Here is a 25,540-nt window from a genome sequence, read left to right as displayed (position 1 = left end):
GCAATAGTTCAGCATCACCTAACACTAAGACAGCCAGTCTGAGTTTCAACATCACATCCAAAATCTAACATACCAGTAAATAAAGATCCACTCGAGCCTCCAAATCCCGATTGCCGCTAAACGGTGCCGAATACACACGATCCATAACCACGACATAGCCTGTACATGAGAACTCCCAGTCTCCAACTCCATATAGCACACGAATCATCATACCTGATCCCAATTTTTTTTTGCCATCCGAACGCATACCCCACCTTAAATACCCCATCACTCCATGATAGATACTCTAAAATTTCCTGTGCCACCAAGCAAACCCGAATACCACCAGTTGATCCAACAGAAAATGCCGCAATACTACCGAAGTATCATCAGTTTAATCACATTACCCTTTTTCTAAGACACATACTCTCGTCAAATCACTTCCAATTAGCAGCACGATTTCCTTAATTATCTGAGGCTACCCGTTGCCTAAGAGTTTTATGAACTTCTTTTCAGAACTGAACTGAAACCTCGTACACGCATATCTCGATCCTCCACAACATACCGCATATACCATACCATCCAAGGATAGCAGGAAAACTTTTATCCCCCTTCCGAGCCACAGACATCTACGCACTCAACTAGTCAAGAACTTCCATTGATCCCATCTAGAAGAAAAATCATTACACATTCCATGTCTCACATATTCGTAGAAAATACACTTCTTCAACCACGGTAGAAATCAACAAGAACTCTCTCAATTCCGTTTGCATAAATTAAACTGCCAGGACGGAATCCTTCTAACTCGACCAAGCTAAGCAAGCCATCAAAACCCAAGAGCATTGCTGCAAAATACTTGTAAGGGCTCATTACCTCGAACACATACGAAGAATTAATCATATCCTTACCATACCGATTCGGTCTACTATCAAGCTATTCCATCTATCTAATTTCCCTTCTGATTCATCATCAACTTGATATTCCCCCTTGCTCTAGCACCACAGTTCCTCAACCCAGGCTCACTACACGAGACCCAAGAACAAGACCACACTGTCTAAGACCCATAAGCCAATGAATCCTCTCTCAAATATTCCCAGAAACACCACATTCCAAAATACTTTACTCTGAAGAACTTCCTGCGAATCTAAACCCGTTACCTTTACTTTCCAGATTCTGATACATAGAATCCCATAATTAACATAAAAATACCACAAGTCTTGACCTTTTCCAATGAAAACACAGTCTCTAACCACATACACAACCATAAGACACCTGATTGTTACATGTAGAATCTTGAACACATTAAAACCATTCTTGAGAGTCATTTATTTCTTATTCAAACTGCAATTCACCTGATCAAACGAACATAACCACTTGTGCCTCATTAGCACTCTGACACCGCAGGATATGACCTTATCCCAATATAAACAAACATCTTCCTGCTCCATGCACCGAGCATTCTTTACCAACAACAGCTTAAGACATCATGTGATTCTCACACATCTACGAGGCACCATATAACCTTTGTCAAAATTTTGCTTCACTCGTGCCATCCTCGGCTCAATTTCCGCAACCAGAACTGATTCGCCAGCATGCCTCAAACCGGAACCAACATAGCACATAACCGTACAATTAGCTAATCAATAGCAAACTCCCCAACTTGGCTCGAAGCCATAGATCAAAACACTCCCAACAACTCATAATGCACATACTCCATTACTGCCTTAATACCATAGTGAGATTAAACTCAATCCTTCATAAGCTTGTGGAAACACAAATCATCTAGAATTTTTTTTTAACTCTTCTGCAAATCTCGCTTTCACTCACACAACAGTTAAGCCCACTCTCTAGGCGATCCAATTTAGATGTCAACACATTTTCTTCACTTGTAAATGAGATCTTCTAATAGATAACATAAGGATCACACAACTTTAGAACACTCCGCAGGAGATGACCCACCTGCTTTGCCTCCAACTACCATTTTTGTATACCCTCCACCGTCCTAAACTGTACGCAGTCGCTTAGTCTTCCTGAGTCTGAACTCATACCGCAACATAAACTCACAGAGATTACATCTCGCCTCTCGATTGTGGAATAACAAGCCATCAAGGCACATCTGATACTGAGCGCTCACGCGCGCGTACGAACACGTAGAAGGAATTTCAAGAGTTTCTTTCCAAGCTGAATCAAGGACGCACGATAAGAATTCAAGAATGTGAAGTTTTCCAAAAGGTTCTGCAGCCTCTCGAGGATAAGTACAGACGTCTCCGTACCGATCCACGAGACTCCACTAAACCGGCTCATGACTCGCGAGACCAAGTAACCTAGGCTCTGATACCAACTTGTCACGACCCCAACCCCGATCGTGATGGCCCCCAACACACTGCTAGGCAAGCCCGACCAATTCAACAACCTTAACCCTTTTTATACAGCTCATGATTCAATTAACACAAATAATTACTAAGTCATGATACTGAAACTCTGAAATATAGTTAAAACATGCGGAAAACCCAAGTAGAAATACTACTACACAGCCCGAAGAATCCGGTGTCACAAGTCTGAGCCTCTAATGAACGGGTGTCAACCTACTACATATTCCTCTAAAGAAATGCAAAAATAAAGCAAATAGGTTAGATGGGAAGATCAGGACTGCGGACGTCATGCAGCTACCTTGATGTTCCTAGATATGATGCTTGGTAGAGAAATCCTCACTCAGCCTCAGTGGTTGCACCTAGATCTGCACACAAGGTGCAGGGAGTAATGTGAGTACTTCCAACCCAGAGAGTAATAAACATAAATAAGGGTTGAGAGTAAGAAATCCTGGATAGGCACAATGTAAGCTATAATTACAGCAGTTTAATCCAGATAATATCAACTCAATAAACCAATGAAAACAATGATGCTGCAACAGATAAGTAAATGAATGACAATCAATTAAGAAATGCAACAAATAGTACGGTACTCTCTAGTACCCACTGCGGCATGCAGCCCGCTCCATTTATTTATCGTCGACGGCGCTCACTGGGGGTGTGCAGACTCCGGGAGGGCCCCCTTACGGTCCAAGCGCAATATCAAGCCATCTCATGGCATCCATTAGGCCCTAAGCCTCATATCAATATCAATATAATACTGCTGCGGCGCGCAGCCCGATCCCATACTCAGTCTAGAATCATGTAAGCCCCTCGGGCACAATAATATATAAATATTCAGCCCAAACTTCATTATAAATATTATTTAAGTTCCATGTTTGAGAAAAAGTGGCTGAGTTTGCAAAACAGTATCAATTACTAGGACTGAGTTCAATTATATGTAAAAAATGGTAAGAAACTAGTAAGAGCAATCCCTGAAGGATTTAATCAGTTGGCACGAGGCCAAATTATGACAATTAATCCATTTTTATAAGGATATCAACTAAGCTTCAATCAATTAGGTAGTAATTTTATTAAGCGGGATGGACCAAGTCACCATCCCCGACGGTGCTCTACCCCACGCCCGTTATCCAGCGTGCAAGTCACCTCACATAGCACTACGATGTGCAAATTCGGGGTTTCAAACCCTCAACACAGCATTTACATCTATTACTAACCTCAAGCCGGCCAAAATCCTAGCTCGCTATGCCCTTGCCTCTCAAATCGACCTCCTCGCACGTGGAATCTGACCAAAACCACAACGAATACGTCACATTATGCTATAGGATCAATACCCAATCGAAAATAATCGAAAAATATCAATAATCCCGAAATTGACAAAACCCGAGCACCGGGCCCACTTCTCGAAACTCAGAAATTTTTATAGAAAAGTGTTCTTCATCTTCTCCCGATTCCGTACATATAAAGAACACCAAAATCGGAGTCCGTTTGATCCCTCAAATCGACCCCTGAAGGTCTCATAATCTCAGGCCCCAAAATCCTATTTTTCTACTGTTTTTCATGAATTAAAGGCTGAGATTATGGTCTATAATCACCCATAAACGAGTTTTAATAATCAAATCACTTACCTCTGTGATACCCACTGATTTTCTCTCTTAAAAATTGCCTCAGAAGCTTCTTCCTGTTCAAAAATTGGAAGAAAACTCGACCTGCTCATTATAGGTATACTAATCACGCGTTTTACTGCTCCCAATGGATTCCTTGTGAAATTCTAATGAATTTAGGCTTTTGAATCACTCAATTTGACCTTATAATGAAGGAGAGATGTAGGTTTTAAGATTTGCAGGTTTTTAATACGTCGTCAGGGGCAATTTCGTCATTAACCTGAAAATCTGGTCAACCTTGGTAAAATGGCCATAAAATCCTCATACGATGTCCAAATTCGACGATTCTTTTTGCTACGGGTCCGTAATTACGATACAGATCTAATGATTCATTCAAAACAATAATCGGAGCTCATTTGTTCAATATGATATCATTTATGCTTGAAGAAACGACGTCGAAGCATAAGAAAAACGAGCACAACCAGAGGCGGATCCAGGATTTAAGCGTTACGAGGGCACCATTATTTTTAGTATGCCAATCACCAACAATAAAGTTCGGGTGTAACTCTTTGAAATGACTATGATGATTTATCATCAAAATAAAAACAACAATATTATCAAATACCATTAACTTGATACTAATATAACAAAAGTGTATTGTCCACTCATAGTTGAACTCGACGCGTTTTCATATTTTGAAAACGGTCAATAATAGCATCATTGCTTATATTTACAAACACTTCCTTCTCAAAGTAACAAACTAAACTTTCATTTAGAAATGCATCACCAATACTACTACGCAGTTCATCTTTGATGTACTTCATAGATGAGAATGCTCTTTCCACCGTTGCAGTTGCGACAGGTAAAATTAAAGTCAACTTCACAAACAAATAAATAAGTGAATAAGTCTCCACAAGATTTGTTTCAACCAATGCTTTCGCCAAATCACCAATTCCTTTCAAATCAGAGAACCTAGGGTCACCATGTTGCATATGCCATATGAAAGTGTCAAGTTGGCGACTAAGATCTCGAAGCTTCAATTCACCAAACTCATCGGGATAATGCTTGGCCAATGTCATTATTCTTTCCTTATCAAAATTAGCAAATGAGTTAGCCGGATTCAAGCTAGCCATACCAAGAAGCAAGTTACTACTCACAACATCAAAACGACTATTAAGCTCCAGAAGTTGCAAATCAATCACGGCATAAAAAAGCTCAACACGTAAGTGATGTGAATAAGTAACACTAGAAGGCCTATGCTTCGACTTTCCAGGAATATAGAATTCTTCCATCTTGGGCACCAAAATATCATGTTTTGCACAAAATAAATATACTTCATCCATCAATGGTTCCCATCCTTTATCTCTCATTCCTTGCAACCTTTCCTTTGTGATATCAAGAAATACCATGGCATTGACAATATCTTGATCTTTCGTCTGTAATGCTTTGCTCAACTCGTTTGACATTATTAATACTTTCAACATTAAGTGAAGCAAGAACACAAATTCAAATTCTTTAATTTTACTAGAAAAAACTTCTGCTTGCAACCTATCATTAACATCACCTTCACATTCAATCACCCCAAGCACATGAACAATAGAAGAAACTAAAATAACAAAGTTATCCAATATTTTACAATGTGATCCCCATCGAGTGTCACCTGGCCTTTGAAGCCCCTGCTCTTGATTTAATCCTTTGCCACTTTGAACTTCACCACTCTCTAACAATTGCTCCAACAATTCTGCTTGATGATCCCGAAGTTGATCTCTACGCTTAAAAGAAACTCCAATTATATTCAACACGTTAGTAACAATAGCAAAGAAAGTCTCAACCTCCTTGTGTTTTTTAGCAACAGCTACAAGCGTCAATTGTAATTGATGTGCAAAACAATGAACAGAATATGCCCATGGAGTTTCTTGCAAAATTAAGCTTTAAGGCCATTCATCTTTCCCTGCATATTACTAGCCCCATCATAGCCTTGTCCACGTATTTTGGATGGACTTAATGAGTGTTTCATTAGCAAAGAAAGTACTGCTTCTTTCAACGACTTTGCAGATGTATCACTAACACGAACAAGACTAATAAATGGCTCGTTCACTTGGCCTTTTTTGTCAACATACCGCAAAGCAAGGGCCATTTGTTCATGGTGTGAAATATCCTTGGACTCATCAGCTAATATCCCAAAATAATCTCCATCCAAGTCATCAATTATAGCTTTCACGGTCTCTTGTGCACAAGCACTCACAATATCCTTTTGAATTTTTGGCGAAGTCATCATATCATTTTTTGGAGCATGTTTTAAGTTTAGAACAAATAACCTATGTCAAAGACAGACAAAAGCCAGAAGGCTTGTATTTTTAAACATTCACTTTCATCGTGACCAGAAAAAGTAATCCAAAGTCCAAGAGAGAGAAAATGGATAGGCATGAATTTATAAATTTAAACGAATTAAGATTCAATTAAAGGTTGACCGAATGGCCAATCAAAAGCAGCTTGAATTGATTGAGATTGATTTGACAAGGCTAACATATTGTTGAAGCACTTATGGTGGAGATTACTTACTTCACCAACATGTAGATCAAATCTTTCGGTTGCTTTATTCCAACCCTTAAAGCCGGTTTTTGTGAAAGAGTCACCCGTGCTTCCATTAACGTAATCATTTTTGAATAAATAACAACATAAACAAAATACGGCATCTTTCTTCACACTATACTCTAACCATCTAGAATGCGAACCTCTAAACCAACCCGAACTAAATTGGCGCATTTTCTTCCCAAATAAAGTTTTAGGAAATTTGTGATCTGGTTGGCAGGGCCCTCTTTGGATGTAGTGTCTTCTCACTTCATCCCGTATTCTAGGGCTATATCTATCAATGGGTATTCTCTCTCCGGGGTCGGTATTAAGTGATTTCACATCAAACTCTTCGACAAGATGGGAGGAATTGTCTCTAAAACTAGAACTTGGTTGAGGAGAATTAAACCTCATCAAAAATTTGTCCATCTCAATTCACATCAAGAGAACTTCCTACAAAGCAACAATGCCAAGCAAAATAATATTTTTAATATGATTAATCAACCAAACTTTCTGAGGAGTAAAAAGAAACAGCAAACTAATAAGTGAACATTGGTTCCGTTTGTACCAATAAAGGGTTTTGTTAACTATTAATCAGCAACTCAAAAAGTGTCCAGTGCTCAGTGACAAAGGTTAATTAGTTCAATCGAATAACTTAACATTTAACAAGTGAAGTAGTATAAGATTACAAAAATCTATGTCAACTTTGAAAGAGATAGCATTTTAAGCAGTTACATCAAAGAGCTCACCGTTTCTAATTTTTTGAGAGTCGAACAAATAATAAATTCAAAAACTAAAAGAAGTACACCTTTTGGGGCCTTAAAATTTTTGGGGCCTAAATCAAAGGCTTTACTAGCCTCAATAAAATCAAGAATAATTACAGAAAATTCAGAGATTCAATCAAAATAGAATAGCCAAAAGTGAGAACAAGACACAAATAAGAGGCAAGCAAAACCTTCTAGTTAAGCCCCTTCTCAATCGTATTTTAAAAGGGATTTTTTTAAACCCTAACTTAGAAACTGAAATTTACCATTAGAAAAGTGGAAACAAGATGGAGAATTCCAAGTATAATTTTTAAAATCTTACCCAGAAAAAGATTCGGCAGCTGCTTCATGCCTTAATCCCTGAATAAAGAAACGTGTGATGCCGTGATGGTGAACAGGTGAAGGATGAAATTTGTTTTGGTTTGGGTTTAGAAGAAAGAACTGATGTCAAAGAGAGAGAAAAGGGAGTAGGCGTTGAAATTTGTTTTGGGTTTAGAAGAACCTTATGTCAAAGAGAGAGAAAAGGGTACTAGTAGGCGTGTGCAAAAAGGGTACTAGTATGCGTTAAATTAAAGGCCTGACCAAATGAGACCCAATCAAAAAAATTATTTTGATTGTTGGACCTAAGATTCGAACCTGAGTCTTGAAGAAGCCAACTACTCCCACAAACCAACTCTTCTATCCAATCTTTGTGACTAAGGGTGCCGCATAATATATTTATAGGGGTCCTTCCTGTATTAACTTATATATATATAGAATATATATACAATATTTTTACCGAGGCCAACGGGTGCCCGTGCCTCCCACCCCCAAGCGTAGGTCCGCCCCTGAGCACAACGCAGCCCAATCCTATCCGAAACTCACCCGAGCTCCTCGGGACCGCATACGAACATACTAACACGTCACATATGATCATTCAAACTTAGTTGCACTCTCAAAACACCAAAACTAACATCAAAACACCAAATTTACATCGGATTCAAGCCTAAGTTCTTCTAAAACTTTCGAAACACGCATTTGATCAAAACCCCAACCAAATCACCTCCGAATAACCTGAAATTTTGCACACACATCCCAAATCACCTAGCGAAGCTACAGCAACTCTCGGAATTCCATTTCGACCCTCGGATCAAAATCTCACCTATCAACCGAAATTCGCCAAAATACTAACTTCGCCAATTCAAGCCTAATTCTACACCGGACCTCCAAAATCACTTCCGATCACACTCCTAAGTCACAAATAATCCCCCAAAGCTAACCGAATTGTCGGAATCCACATCCGAGCCCTCTAACTCATAGGTCAACATCCGGTTGACTTTTCCAAAACAAGCCCTCCTTAAAGAGACTAAGTGTCTTATTTCCTTCCAAAAATCAACCCAATTCAACTCGTTCACACAAGACACTGATAATGAAGCATAACGAAGCAGGAAATGGGGGAAACGAAGCGGTTCTCACGGGACGACAGGTCGAGTCGTCACAACCTGATAATAATATAGATTATGAACAATTTCAGGAAGATTTCGGTATAGAAGATAATGAATTAGAAATGGAAGATGAGATACCACTTACACCTAGTAGTGTTGGAGCTGGTAATAGGGTGGTGGTCGTGGTGCTAGTAGTAGACCACCTGTGGCCTCGACTAGTAATCGTAGAAAAAGAAGTAAGGTTTGAAATTTTTTTGAAGACATACCGAATAGTGATAGAGTTAAATGCAAACTTTGTAATGATACTTTTAAACATAAGACTGGAGGACAATTAGGGGGGACCGGGACACTTAGTAGACATATGAGAATTGAGCATCCTATAGAATGAGGCTCTGATGGAGATGGAAATCAAGCAACTCTAAACCCTACTACTGGAGTTCTTATGAAATATGATAAAATGAAGGATCATGAAGAGTTAGCAAAAATGATTGCTTTGGGTTGTCTACCTTTTTCTTTTGCTTCTTCATCATATCTTACTATGTATATTCAAAGGATTTACAATCCTTTATTTAAAGGTATCCCTAGAAGTACTTGTAGATCTGATATCTTTAGACTTCACGAACAATATCAAACATACATACGTTATTTGTTTAGCCACCTTCCTTGTAGAGTTTCTCTAACTGTTGATATTGGCCATGCTGTTAATGAAAATGATTATTTTACAATTACATGTCATTGGATTGATGATGGTTATTGTATGCAAAAACGTATTATCGCTTTTAAATATGATGAAGATCAAAGTCATACTGCTGCGTTTATAAGTACTACTAATTGTGAAATTGTTGAATTTTATATCTCAAGCAAAAAGTATTGTGTATGTCTTTTGATAATGCTTCTAACAATAATGCCGCAATTTCAATATTAAAACTGCATTTGCAACCACCACTTGATGAAATTTTTCATGTTAGGTGTGCATGTCATGTTTATAATTTAATTGTTAAAAGTGGCCTTGATTTAATTTCAACTGAGATTACTCATGTTAGAAAAGCAGTTGGTGTTATTCAAGGATATAATAGACAATCTAGAATAAAAGAATTTAAGAATAAGTATATCCAGTATAACCTTGAACCCAGATTCATGCCAGACGAAATTGTTACTAGATGGAATTATACATATATATTTTTAAAATGTTGCTACAAATATAGTTCCCAATAACTGAAGCTGCTAATGCGCATTATACTGATCCAAACCGTATGTTAACAACTACTACTTGGGAGGTCATTAATGATGTTGTTAAATTTTTACATAAATTTTAGGCTGAATACATACGGAGACACTTAAAGTTGACACGATTTTTCATTTAGACACCTAAACTTAGGGGTGTTCCTAATGAGCACGTACATTAGATGAACTTTGTTCCAATTAAGCACTTCTTGCTGAGTTGACACATAAAGTGAATTTCACCTGATATAAGCGCGTGAAAAGCTAATCTTGTATATTGTTCACCGGCAAATGCATAGTTTTTGGCCGGAAAATTAATCTCCGGCAGTTACCTTTTACTAAACGATTTTTAACCTATTTTCTTCTTCTCTGGCCATCTGCACCACTTACTTTCTTTTTTCAGATCTGGCCGGCGATCACCTTAATCACTGGCTCTTCTTGCTCCTTTAGATTCGACCATTGCCACCATCATCATCACCTCCTTCTCCTTCAAATCCGACCACCAACATCACAACTATCTTTTTCGTTTTCAGATTCGGCGTTGCTACTACATCATCACCATCACCGCCTTCTTCAAGTCGGATAACTACCATCACTGCCTTTTTCTTTATCAAACCTAACCATTATCACTGCTATTTCCTCCCCTTTATCAGATCTAGGCGCCCACCACCACAACCACATTTTAATCTAGGTAAAAGTTTTTTTTTTTTTTTGAAAGAGGAATGGAAGCAAATGAAGGATTAACAGACAAGTTAATGACAACCTGCCATGGGATGTCATTCATCAAGATTTGAATGCAAAAAAGCTTTCATTTTAGATGTGTTGAAGCTAAAGTTGGTTGATAGCAGATTTTGCCGGTGACGGTATTCTCGGCCATCTGCTCTGTTTTTCTCTTTCTATTTTGGGTCAGACTATTTTTAATATTGCCTATTTTAATTTTGCTGACATGTAATTTTTTTATTGGTTTGGTCTTCCATTTTAAAAGAGAGTGAGATTCACGTATTAGTGTTGGTTTGGAATTATCAAATTTGTGTTTGATAGGCATACTTTATATGGAGTTCCAGTGGTCAATAGGAACAAGCCTGGGTTGAGGTGTCTAAGTGAAATTTGGTGCCAACTTTAAGTGTCTCCATATATATATTCAGCCTAAATTTTATACAGCTACTATTGAGTTTTCTGGAGCATATTACCCTACTATTGCTATGGCTTTAGTACATATAGCTGAAATTTCTTTTCTACTCTTTGAATTTTAGAAGAAAGAAAGATATATGGATGTTGTTGAAAAAATGCAAGCAAAATTCAAAAAATAATTCTTTCCAATTCTTCCGATTTACTTAATTGGTGCTGTATTAAATCCTTCTATTAAGATGTCTGATTGTCGCCAATTAATGAATGCTTTATATACTTATATGGAGATTGGACCAACTGAAACCCCAGATATATATGTTTCTATGAACAAGCTAAATGATTCTTTACAACAATTATATCTATTATGCAAATATAATTGATAATGCTGCTCTTAATGTAGGCAATGTTAATCCACTATGCAATGTACCACTTCTACTACTGTGGATGATGAAGAAGGCCTTGATAGTTTAAGATTTTTTCTACATTTTCTAACACTCAAACCAGTAGCAAGAACATTGATGAACTTAATTTCTACTTGCAGAAGCAAAAAAAGCCTCGCACAAAGGAACTTTCACCGTTGGGATGGTGGCATGAGAATGGAAAGCAATTTCCCGTTCTTTCCGCTATGACTTGGGACCTGCTGAATGTGCCAATTTCAACTGTTGCACTAGAGAGTGCATTTAGCTAAGCAAGACAACAACTTGGAGACACCTGTCACTCATTGGGAAGCAATGCTTTGGAAGTTTTAGTATGTTTCAGAGATGGTATTAGATCGGAACGAAGAAATCAAGGACGTGAAGATGTTGATAGCCCAGAAGACGAGGAACTTGGAGATATATTAACACATGGTAACCCATCCGAATTTAACACTCCAGAAGAAGGCCACTCAGTTCATATTGATTATGACGAACTTACTAAGGCAATGCAAAACCTTTGAAAGTTTGAATTTACTCTTTTTTGGTTAATTTACTTGTTGTTAAATGTAAACTTTCAATTTATAAGTTTGAATTTTTAAATAAATGTAGCACTTGCAATTTATAAGTGCAATTTTTTCCAATCTTCATTGTATACTTTATATTTTTACTTTATATTAATATAACTTACAATAGCTATAAAAAATTCAAAAAAAAAAAATTAAAAATAATACTAACCCGGCTCGGCCCCTTGAACCCGTAACTCTTACGGTTCAATTTTTACCCGTATGAACCCGAACTCGTTAAACCCGGTATGCCCTAAACCTGTAACCGGTCCGGACCATAACCCGTACGGGCACTAAATTTCCTTACCCAGCCCGGCCCGGCCCACCCGTTAGATACCCATAGCTCCAACTGAGCTCCCAAAAGCTACTATAGGTACTTTCCTTGGTCGTTCGCGTCCCCTTCCTCGTCCCCAACCTCTCGCTCCTGCCACGGCCACACTGACGTATGTTTAGCTAACATACGCCGAAAGCATGAGTGAAGGTAGAGAGAGAAAGCTCCTTGTATCTAACGCATTTTAATTGGTAAAAGTTAGTTTAGTTTATCGATTTTTGAGATGTTATAATATTCAAATCTGCGACATGTCCATCTGAGCTGCAGTTAAAGAACCTGTCAATAAGGCCCTATTAGTGAATTCATTATTTTTGCTATAAAACAAGGAATTTTTACATTCCTATGCCATATAGGAAACTATATTACCCTCAAAGTTTAAGGTTTGATATAATTACATTTAGTATACCTAATTACCAATTATATACCATTAGTGGTTTTTAAGGGTATTAATTACACTCCTAATTTAATGGTACCGTATATTCCTTCTAATACCACTTTCCCACGTTTCTCTCTCCAATTCCCACACCTTCACCCACGTTTCCCTCCCACACCCATGATTTCTGTATCAAAATTCCATTATTTCTTCCATAGCCAAGGCACTGTCGGCACCTCTGCAATCTTGTCCAATGTTTTTGTGCTCGGGGTAGATGAGCACAAGCCTGGTCGATTTGATGATTATGATTTCGGGTTCCTTCAGTAATATAAGAGGAAAGGAAAAGAGAGCAGCAATTCCACCATTGACAGCCATTAAAAAGCTTTGAAGCTTTGAATTCAAATTTGGATTTTCAAAAATCATTATTTGTTTGGATTGGGTGTTGTTGTAAGTAATTGGGAATATGGTTTGGAGTTTATATCTCAATTTTGAGGGGTTTTGGTGAAGATTAGACTTGGTTTTGGCTGAATTTCAGATTGAAGCTCGAAGAAGAAGACATGACATACATTATATTGCAGCAATTGTAGAAAAATTGTAGGCTGTTGTTTATTTATTTTTGACTTGTGTTTTTGTGTTAAAAGTTTTGATGGGAGCTTGTTATTCCACTTCGTCTGTTTTGGAGCTAACTTGTGCAGAGGAGAAGATGTTTTTTAAGTTATATATATATTGCTATACCTTTAAATTCAAGAAAGTATGGTTGTATTGTATTTAAAGAGGCGTGAATTTGTAGAATAGGTTGAATGTGAGGAATGAGTCAAATAAGACTCACAATGGCTTGTTTTCTACATTTAATCTACAACAAAACTACATATCATTTGAAAAATTAATATGAAAATACGTAATTTCAATGTTTCTACAAATTATCTACAAAATTTCTACAAACTGTTCATAACAGAATTTATCTTTATTTTCATGCATGTTCGTCTGGAACACTAAAGTTACTTGATATGCCAATATCTCCCGTTATAGAGGAATACAACTTATCTACAATTTTCTACAACTTTCACACATTATTTCCACCCAGTTAAATATAACTACAATAACATAAAATTTGAGCTTTGCGTTTTTGTGTTAAAAGTTTTGATGGGAGCTTGTTATTCCACTTCGTCTGTTTTGGAGCTAACTTGTGCAGAGGAGAAGATGTTTTTAAGTTATATATATTGCTATGCCTTTAAATTCAAGAAAGTATGAATGTATTATATTTAAAGAGGCGTGAATTTGTAGAGTAGGTTGAATGTGAGGAAAGAGTCAAATAAGACTCACAATGGCTTGTTTTCTACATTTGTTCTACAATAAAACTGCATATCATTTGAAAAATTAATATGAAAATACAGAATTTCAATGTTTCTACAAATTATCTACAAATTATCTACAAACTGTTCATAACATAATTTATCTTTATTTTCATGCATGTTCGTCTGGAACACTAAAGTTACTTGATATGCCAACATCTCCCGTTATAGAGGAATACAACTTATCTACAATTTTCTACAACTTTCACACATTATTTCCACCTAGTGAAATACAACTACAATAACATACAACTTACATACAAATTTTATACAAAATTTATACAATATGTCTTTTGTATATTTTGTATCTGATTTATACATAGTAAAAAAAATTTCATACAAACTAATTATATATTATACACACTTATCTACAAATTATCTACAATTTTCGTACATTATTTCTACTAAGTTATATACAACTATAATATAATACCACTTAAATATAATTTTTATACAATGTTGTTCAACTTTCATACAATAGTTAAATGAATAAAAGAAAAATAAATAAACAACATAATACAAATTTTGTACAATTTATCTATAATTTTTCTATAATTTCTGCAATATAATGTATGTCATGTCTTCTTGTTCTTCTTCGAGTTTCAATCCGAAATTCAGCCAAAACCAAGTCTAATCTTCACCAAAACCCCTCAAAATTGAGATATAAACTCCAAACCATATTCCCAATTATTTGCAACAACAGCCAATCCAAACAAATAATGATTTTTGAAAACCCAAATTTGAATTCAAAGCTTCAAAGCTTTTTAATGGTTGTCAATGGTGGAATTGCTGCTCTCTTTTCCTCTGCTTTGTATTACTGAAATTTGGACATAATTGTGTTTAATGTAGAAGAATTGTAGAAGATTTAGTCGTTTTTGATTTGTGAAATCAGAAAAAAGTTTGAAACACAGTGTATCGAAAAAGCAGAGACCTAAATTTGAAACGAAACTGACGAAGAAGATTAATATGCGTGATTTGCGTTGTGGAAGATCTGGAAGAATATTTAATCCACCAATTTTAGCGCGCCTAAATAAGGAAGCCTACAACTACAATGATTCCTTATTTAATGCATTGTCTATATTTTGTAGAAATACTATTAGCATGAAGGGTAATATGCAAACTATGAACATATTTGATAATATAGTTTCCTATATGGTATAGGAACGAAAATTTCCCATAGAACAAACTAACATATATGCATATTATAAATTATTTTTATTCAACAAGGGTACAATTAGTTAATTAAACGTACAGGAACGGCAAGTTTGATTATTTCTCTATGACTCAGGCGAAAATACAGGGTCATAAAATGGGATTTTATATAGACCTTAATTTGCAAAAGTTCCAAAAGAAAAGGGGGTAAATTAAGATCTATATAAATCTGAAGTCAGTCATCGATCATACACATAATAATGATAGGGAAAATGACATTGTATAGCCCGCTCTCAAAATAATAACCGAAAAAATATATCTTTTTTGTATATATATAGATTCTATATGTTATGTACAAAAATTATACAAATCTTATGCATTCTTTTGTCTAGTGTATATAAAAAACTTTTGGCACAGACTAAAAGTGAAAAAACCTAAGATGACAAAAGTCTATTTTTGCGTCTCCTCAATCTTTAATATACACATATCGGGATGCCGTATGAGAGATCATTGAGGTACCTATTGAATGCGAATACCCATTGTACCGAGAACTGGAACCATTAATTATAGTGTATATCATCGACATACACTATAATCAATGGTAAATTACGTTGGTGGGGGAGTTTGGCGGACTCGAAATGACAATGTATTATTTCTAACACTCATGCATGAGTCGGTTTTTCTTCAATTTTCTGTGGAAAAAATATTTTTTTGTGGTTAAAACTTGGTTTTATATTGCGTTTGCCAAACTAAACTACGTAAGCTTGAATTTCTTCATCATTTTTATTACACGCTGGGGAATAAGAGAGTTCAACCGGTATCACTAGAATTAAAATCAAATTCTATAATTAACTATAGTATCTAAATCTAACCATGATAAATCAGCGCTTACTGATATGATTATCTTTTCGAAAAAGACTTCAAATGAAACTACCAAGTACGTACGTAGTAATCTCTAGTAAACTATGATCATTTACGGTTCACGCTATCCAGTTGCGATTAATTGACAACTCACCCATAATGGGTTGTGTATGAGATTGAGGGCAGTAAAATAGTAACTGAGCTAACTGATGGATTGCGTATAGGTGTTCGTAACACGCAGCGGAAGACAATAACAATCCTAGGTAGATTTTTTCGTGTTTAAAATTTATTTACATGTCAAAGACGTACCTGGTGAAGAGAGTCTCGTTTCAAAATTTCTTCGATAGTGCAAAGACTCTATGCGTATCCACACCGAGACCGATCCTTGCTATCAACTCTTTGATCAATGAAACCCGCGAACAAATTGAACGAAATATTGTGTTGAAATTTTTCTCAAAAATCTCAACTCAAAGGTAGAAGAACAAGAAACACTTTTCTTGCAATTGTATTTCTCTCTTGGCTTTGTATTGTATTCTCACTTTTACAAAGTGGGTTTTCTTCTCAAGAATTAATTATCACAAATGTTCTCCATCACCCTTTATATAGCATCACCTATAAACCCTATTCCTATTTGGTTGAGGTAATGATTTGCTTAGGGTAAAAGTTTATTCCAAAAATAAACTTCAATCGAATTATATGGAAAATTGGAAAATCACGTAACGTGACTGCCGAATCCATTCCTCCAACTCAAAGTTGGATTCTCGTCTTTCCAACTTAACGTTGGATTCAACTTATACGTCACTTTACAATTCCAAATCAAACATTATAAAACTTTTCCAATGGAAAATATATATCCCATTCCTAATGGAATTCCCGTGCATGCCGTAGTCCTTTTTGGACTTTCATCTCCAATTCAAAATTGGTAAGGAAATTGATATTTATATGTAACCTTTATATAAATTAACACTGTTTTATATTATATATATCACATATATATATTTCAACCAAGAGATATAATTTATTTTCTATTCCAAATAGAAATTTCAATTTGTTCACAATATTAATTATATCCTCTGTGCTAGCAAAGAATATAATAATATTTCATTTGGACTAACTAAATAAATTTATTTGACTAATTAAATTCTTTAATTTAATTAACAAATAATAAAGTAATTAATCCTTTAGCAAAGATCAGAACACTCGTTAGTGTGCGACCCCATAGGTTCAATACTAAACCGGTAGTAAATTGACCACATCAATATACTAATCAAGGGTGGCGTCTAGCAACACTCCTTAACGACCGGATAGCATGAAGTATACAATTTACTCTCAAGAACCAGTAGAAGAATAATGTAGTAATTCCTTCTGTCCTTATAGCTCTGGATCACCCTAGGATATGGCTCAACTGTCAAATCCTAATAGGTGACCAACTATGTGTTCATGTCAAATATAATCGACCATTGAATGACCTAAGAAACTCTTTTCTTCTTTTCATTCAATTGCCCTGGCCAAGGTCTTAATTTGGTCGTTTATAATTCATGACAACATGGAGCTTAAACTCATTACCAAGAGTTGACAGATTCCATCTTGATCAATCACTAATTCTACATGTATTTAATCGTACCCAATATCCTTTCAACTATCGCCCTAGGGCCATAGGTGTCTGGTATCAAAGCACAATAAATAACTTGTCAATTACTATGACGATCTCAAGTCAAAGGAAATTATTACATCACATTCTTCAAGAGAATATCCTATTGACAGTTTATGGTAATTCTAACCATTAGGAATTATCCAATGAGTCGGTTCAATGACCATATCTCTATATGCATCATCTATCTATGTAATTTAGTTAATGAGATCAACTAATCTTTATCCCATAAAGACGATCACATAAATATTGATCTAACCGGATTACTAATGTCCAAATTAATAATCCTACGATCAAGTACAAAATTTAGATTAAATTATAAGAAACTTTACTCTCATTATCATGATCTCCATCACAATGTCAAGTCTCAAAATTTAATCAAGGACCTTATCAAATTAATCAAGCAATAAATAACAATGATAAAAGAATATCAAATGCCATATATATTCTATATCAAATAATGTTCACAAAAAATATGTTCAGATCATCAGATATGATATTGGATCTAGGGCATATCTACTCTATCCCTAACACTAACTTGTATGACAACACAATTATTAAAAACCATATGGAAGGGCATAAGCCTCTCAGAAATTGGAGAAAGTAATTTCATTTGCAAGTCACCAAAAAGTAGGTCACTCATAATAGTAAATACATGGCTGCGATCTCAAAAGCCTTTTGTTAACACTATTCTGCAGTATTATCTTGTTGACACTTGATGCAACCCTTAGTACCGGAATGCCTTCTGAAGGTGGCAAGGTGACTGAGCCAGAGGTGGCTTAACCCCCAGGCCACTAAAGCCGCCGTTTTAGGCCTCACAAAATTTGAGGCCTCAAAAGCTACTCTTTTTATATGTAATTTTAATATTTATGATTAAATAGTGACAAAAAAAAATTAATTTCAACCATCTTTTGCTACCTTATCACCAATTTTAATTAACATAGTTTTATATTTTGTGTTGTCCTTTCTTGGAGTTGGTTGAGAAAATTTAAATAAAAGTGCAAGGCAATTAAATCTGCAGTTACTTTCTAGTTCTTCTTACTGCAACTAGAATAAATTCTATTTACAACTCTAACTTTGTAGAATATTTTCTTTCAAGATCTATGTAGCACGTTGGAAGCTAATTAGATCGTAAAAAGCTATAGTTAATTTATTTATCATCTTTGTAAATACATACATGATTGTTACTTTGAGAGGCAATACTATATAGTGAGTTATGTTGATGGTCATGTGGAACGAAACTTAATAACATCTTATCAAATGTTAGTAATATTTCAACAAAAACTAAAGGGGTTGGTTACATCGTCAAGATGAATTTGCATCTCAAAAAGTAAAAAGAATAAATTTGGAAAACTGATATAGTATAGTCGCTGTAAAAATAGCAATCGAAAAATGTATAAAATTTGTATATTTTTGGTATATATATATAATATGTATATTATATAAAAAACGGAAAAAGTCCAAATATACCCATGTACTATGAGAAAAGTTATAAATATACCCCTCGTTATACTTTGAGTCCAAATATACCCATGTCGTTATACTATTGGTTCAAATATACCCCTCTTCCATTAAGTTTGGCCAAAGTGGACATCCAATCCTGCGTGGCACTAACATTTGATGAGGTGGGTACTACGTGACATGCCACCTCAGCATCCCTAACCAATGTTACTCCTCCCTTGTATTTTTCTTCACCACTAAAGTTCCCTTGGTGTCCACCACCATTACCACCATTACTGCTACCATTGGTAATATTCCTAATACGTTTGCTCTTAGAAGAGTATGAAGCTCGTGGTGGTGGTGGTAGTAAATCTTAATGTAAAACTTATTTACACCAAAATAACTCAAATCAAATCATGGATATCCTTCAGCAAACATTTTGTTTTTTTTGAATAGACTGGACCCTGGCTTGGCAAAAACAAGGCAGATATGGGAAATATTGCGTTATGACAAATGACTTACGTTTTGGTAAGTCATCACAGAAAAAAGCACATAATTTTAATTCTTTAAATATTGGAGTCAAAACTCCATTGTCACCGATGTATAAAGCTGTGATGCATTATGGTTACACAGCCATTTTGAAATCACAAAAACTTATATGATTTCAAAATAAAATGCGTTATAAGAGGTATAGGGTTAAATGTAATAATCTCTATATAATTTTGGCACCCAGGCTAACAGTAGAGTTCTATCAATAAAGACACTTAAGATCCTTCGGACTTGTTAATAACCCAAGTATAAGTAACATTTAGAATAGCACATACCCTAAATACATAATTAGTTTTATAACTGTGTAGTGATATTAAAATATAAACCTTTGAACGATAAACCTCTTTATTGTGTCTTATTCCTTAGTGCATCCATTGTAACATCAACAGGAAAAGCACACACACTCACATTACTTGTCTACTAGCAAAGCGTGAGCTCAACACTGCCAGATTCCGCAATGTCAAGTTATGAGGGGTTGATAGACAGTGTCCAAAATCTAATATAGATACCACATTGTCTATATGTCATAACTATACTTTTATGAAACCAACTGAGGATATAGCTTTCATCCTTAACAAAGCATTTACCTTAAATGAGTCATAGATAAGTCCCATCGGCAATCGAATTTGGACATCGTATGAGCACTTGCAATATTTTCTCAAAACTTCTCTTAGTGTTTGCCTTAGCATAGTAAGTGATAATTCTCTTACACGCCTAGTAATATGTTTTCATACAGATATTCTCGTAATCATTAGGTTACCCACGCCAAATGATTTATAAAGCATGGGGATTATAGTTATAGATACGTGCAGAAAACACTTTTTGTTCCTTTAATTTGTGTAACCACTCTATGCTTGGACACATCCGATTATGCACCTATATAACTTACTATCCCAATGTCAGTTATGATTAATACATATGGGTATTAATGCCAACTATGGTGAAATCTTCTCTATTGATATAACACCTAGAGTAACAATAAGTGTCAATTTTGACATTACATAAACCTCATTAAATTTCCATGTTAATATCATAGATATCTATAATCATCAAAAAGTGTTATATTGGCTCCTCAGACAATATCGTCAAATCTTTATTGTCTAGTAACAAACTGATAGTAGAAAAATTTGATCATTTGTGACTTCTGTAGGAGTATTGTTACTCGAGCAAAAATAACGTGCTCACAATTATCACCTAGTAGTGGACCATGTTTTCCACTTTTCCTCATGTTCTCCATTATCTGTTAGTTGCTATTTTTTAGACTTAGTAGTTAAATTGTAAGCCTATAAAGCTCTGTGAGAGAGATGTCTACAAGTTCTAAAATTTCAGTGTGTCCCAAAATTCATGCTGACAGTATAATTTTTGATATATAGTACATTCAAATTATCAGATGATTATTTCGTTGACATTTCAGATGGTCTTTGAGGTTCTTAAGTTGAAGAATCAAGAAAGGAATGGATTGTAAGCTAGCAAAGTTGGATATATAATGAGAACAAAAGTTCCTAAGTAACTCTCTACCCCCATGGTAGGGGTAAGGTATGCGCATACATTATCCTCCCCAGACTCCACTTGTAGGATATGATTATACTGGGTCGTTGTTGTTAATATAATAAAATTCTAGAAAAATATGTGATTTCTTTATGGAAGACTTCATATGACAAGTAAACTTTAGTTGTTTTATGTGGACATGCTTCATTCCACCATTTTCTTATTATTATTATTTTTTGAATTGCTATTGCAGCTTATGGAGGAGCAGAGAAAGCATCCAGATCAATTGGGACATGAGTGATTATTTTTTCTCTCTTGTAAAAGTATATTGATATGTTTGAGTAGAGCAACCTTTTACTATTTTAATTTATTTTGAATGATATTGTTGAGTCTTTAGTTATGTCTTGCTAATGTATTGTATTTCTTAAAACAAATTAAAATTGTCTACATATTTGATATTGCATTTATTAAAACAATTGAAGATATTTTGCTATAGTTCTCTACATATAAAAGCATTGATTCTTAGCTTGGCTATCAATGTTTGTGGCAAATTCTTTAATTTGTAGCTATGAATTTTTTTGATTTGTAGCTAAACATATTATAAATTTGCCATAAAAAATAATATAGCTGTACTTTTTCGCTTTTTGTAGCAAATGAAGAAAATCTTTTGCTACAATTCTCTATGTCTCATGGTAAAAAAGGTGAAATCTTAGCTACAAAAAAGTTGTTTGTGGCAAAAACTTCAGCCCATAGCTATGGACTTTTAAATTTGTAGCTAAACAAACCCATTATTGCCACGAAATTAAACCATAAAAGTAGCCACAAAATCTGAATTTGTGTGGCAAAAAGGTTATATCTTTTGCTACAAGATAATACCTTGTGGCTACAATATAAAGATAGCTACAAATGTTGTTCGCCGTGGCAACTGAATAAAATAATTTGTTATGAGTATATTTTTTCGTGGCAAAAGACTCTTATCATTATAGCTACAACACCAAAAGTATTGTAGCAATAAATACTAGTTCTTAGCCACGGACCATGTAAAGTCCGAAGCTAACTTTTTGCTACGCTACATTTTGCTACGAATGCTACGGAAACTTTTTTTGTGGCTAAAGTGTTTAGCCACGGAAATTTCATATTTAGCTACAATGTATTTCATAGCTGTATATGCATAATCTTGTAGTGGTCACAAAGTACATGAGCGTCTAGAGAATTAACATAGTCTACTACAAGGTTTATTGAATACAATTGAAACACAACTAGAATAAAGAAGGAGGGCCAAGATCCGCGAACGTCGTGCAGATACCTCAACAATCTCCCAAGCCTGCAACCTCGACCAGTGACTGCCACTGGGACCGAAAGCACCTGGATCCGCACACAAGGTGCAAGGGGTAACGTGAGTACACCAACTCAGTAAGTAACAAGTCCAACCTATGGACTGATAGGTAGAGACGAACGTAACCTCAGCAGAAAATAGAAATAAGCTGTGCAGTAAAGTAGACATGTTATTCTTTCAGGAATATAGTTCAATAGTGAAATAAATACATATCTAAACAATGTAAAATATAAGGCTCAGCTAACTCTGCATGCCAATGCATAGAAGGTATGAAATGCACCATGTGCTCCCACTCTCAAGTGCTCAACCACTCTGTACTGCATATGGCCATCCGGCCCAGAAAAATCCATCCCAGAACCTATACAACGCTGACTGCAAGTCATCCAGTACCGAGGAACTAGGGTAATCCAACTTTGAGGAGAAATCCATCTCCAGGTATACACACACACACACACACACACACTCAACCACTCGGTACCGCATATGGCCATTCAGCCCAGGGAAATCCATCCCGGAACATACTCAACAATGACTAGACGTCACTCGGTACTGAGGAAAAAGGGAAATCCATCCCTGTGGAGAAATCATCTCCATACATCAATACTTCGGACAAATCCATGTCCAGGAAAATCCATCCCTATGGAGAAATCCATCTCCATATATCAATACTTCGGACAAATCTATGTCCAGGGAAATTCATCCCTGTGGAGAAATCCATCCCCTTAAATCAATACTTCGGACAATCCATGTCTAGGAAAATTCATCCCTCAATAATATCATCTGAGCCCACTGTGGGTGTGCAGACTCCGGAGGGGATCCTACGTCCCAAGCGCTATAACAAGCCAACGAAGGCATAATCAGTAATCCGCTGCGGCGTGTAGCCCGACCCATAACCGTCACTCATCATTCAGGCTCTCGGCCTCTCTTAGTCATCACTCTCCAGTCTCACTCACGGGCTCACAATGCCATGAAAACAAGCCCGAAACAACGATATGATGCGTCAAATAATAACAACTAAGACTGAGACATGATATGATATGCATGAGTAAGACTGAGGATATAACATCAATGAATCTACTGATATGACAACAAGAAACGACCACTCGGGTCTCATCAGTATCGGCGTGAAGCCCTAACAGGATAGCTAGCATGATTTGCAGCACATTTACTTAGTCACATGATAGAAACAGTTCTCTAAATGAACCTCTGCTGATACAACGTGGAATTCACTACTAGAAATCCGGTAAAAAGCGACCACAAAAAGCGACCAAAGTTGGTCGCTTATAGGCCTAAAAGCGACCAAAAAGCGACCAAACATGCCTGGTCGCAATATAGCTGGTCCCTTTATTTTAGGGACCAAAGTTGGTCGCTAATTAGCGACCAACTTTGGTCTCTAAGGTAAAGGACCAAATATTCCGGGTAAAGACTATAGCGACCAGCTTTGGTCGCTTTATTATTTTAATAATACAATTTTGGCGACCAAAGTTGGTCTCTAAATGATAAAAAACATTTTATTTATTTATTATTAATCATAAAAAAGCGACCAACTTTGGTCTCTAATCCAAATATTATATTTTAAAATCTGGAAAATATAGACCTAAGGTTGGTCGTACTTTTAATTAAGTTTTTTTAAAAAATAAGCGACCAACTTTGGTCGCTAATTTCAAGAATTTAATTTTTTTTTTTTTAAAAATAAGCGACCAAAGTTGGTCGCTGTATTTCCAGAAATTTTTTTTTTAATGGAATAGCGACCAAGGTTGGTCACTTTTTGAGAATTCTGGGTAAAAAGCGACCAACTTTGGTCGATATTGCCCAGAAAATTATTTTTTTTAATAGAAAACGACCAAAAAGAGACCAAAGTTGGTCGCTTTTCTGGGTATTATTTTGGCATAAACTGCCTGTTTTGGCAGCTGCACCACCTGGCAGTCATATCAAATCCCTATTACAAGCAACAACAACAACAATACCAACAACAACACAACAACACAACAACAACAACAACAACAACAACAACAACAATACAAAAACAACATTAAAACCAACAAAGTTTTATAGTTCAATAGAACTACCACATTAAGCGAACCAAACTAAGTTAGCTCTTATTACAAGTCCATTCGAAAACCGATTCTATTTGTCTAGTTCAAAGTGTATAAAAGTCAATGAGTGTTGTATAATAAAGTCATCAACCCCTTCTACAAAATTCTCCCGCAATCCTAAATTTCAATTCATATCCACAAACGTCCAATTCATATCCACAATAGTTCAATTCATATCCTAAAGGCTCAATTCATATCCTAAAAGTTCAATTCATACACAAAAATTTCAATTCATATCCTAAAGGTTCAATTCATATCCTAAAAGTTCAATTCATATACAAAAATTCAATTCATAACCTAAAGGTTCAAATCATACCCACAAAAGTTCAATTCATATCCTAAAATTTTAATTTATAAACTAAAATTCCAATACATAAACTAAAAGTCCAATTCATATCCTAAAGGTTCGATTCATATCCTAAAGGTTCAACTCATATCCACAAAAGTTCAATTCATATCCTAAAATTTCAATTTATAAACTAAAATTCCAATACATAAACTAAAAGTCCAATGCATATCCTAAAGGATCAACTCATATCCTAAATCTTCAATTCATACACAAAAATTTCAATTCATATCCACAAAAGTTCAATTCATATCTAAAACTTCAATTATAACTAAAATTTCAATACATAATCCAAATTTCAATTCATATCCTAAAGGTCTAATTCATATCCTAAAGGTTCAACTCATATCCACAGAAGTTCAATTCATATCCTAAAATTTCAATTTATAAACTAAAATTCCAATACATAAACTAAAAGTCCAATGCATATCCTAAAGGATCAACTCATATCCTAAATCTTCAATTCATACACAAAAATTTCAATTCATATCCACAAAAGTTCAATTCATATCTAAAACTTCAATTT

General features: G+C 35.4%; 1 protein-coding gene across 1 annotated transcript; it reads right to left on the bottom strand.

Annotated features, from left to right (window-relative positions):
- Window positions 1-4,617: 4,617 nt before the first annotated feature.
- LOC109205114 lies at window positions 4,618-6,227 on the bottom strand. The gene is made up of 2 exons (XM_019367791.1): window positions 5,915-6,227; window positions 4,618-5,807 (listed from the first exon to the last, which is right to left on the bottom strand). The coding sequence occupies exons 1-2, from the start codon at window positions 6,225-6,227 to the stop codon at window positions 4,618-4,620; spliced, it is 1,503 nt and encodes a 500-aa protein (XP_019223336.1).
- Window positions 6,228-25,540: the final 19,313 nt, after the last annotated feature.

Source organism: Nicotiana attenuata, unplaced genomic scaffold (assembly GCF_001879085.1).
Source record: "Nicotiana attenuata strain UT unplaced genomic scaffold, NIATTr2, whole genome shotgun sequence".
In the NCBI taxonomy this organism is placed as follows: Eukaryota; Viridiplantae; Streptophyta; class Magnoliopsida; order Solanales; family Solanaceae; genus Nicotiana; species Nicotiana attenuata.
The sequence above is the reverse complement of the archived record's forward strand: the minus strand, read 5'-3'. Positions and strand labels throughout refer to the sequence as shown.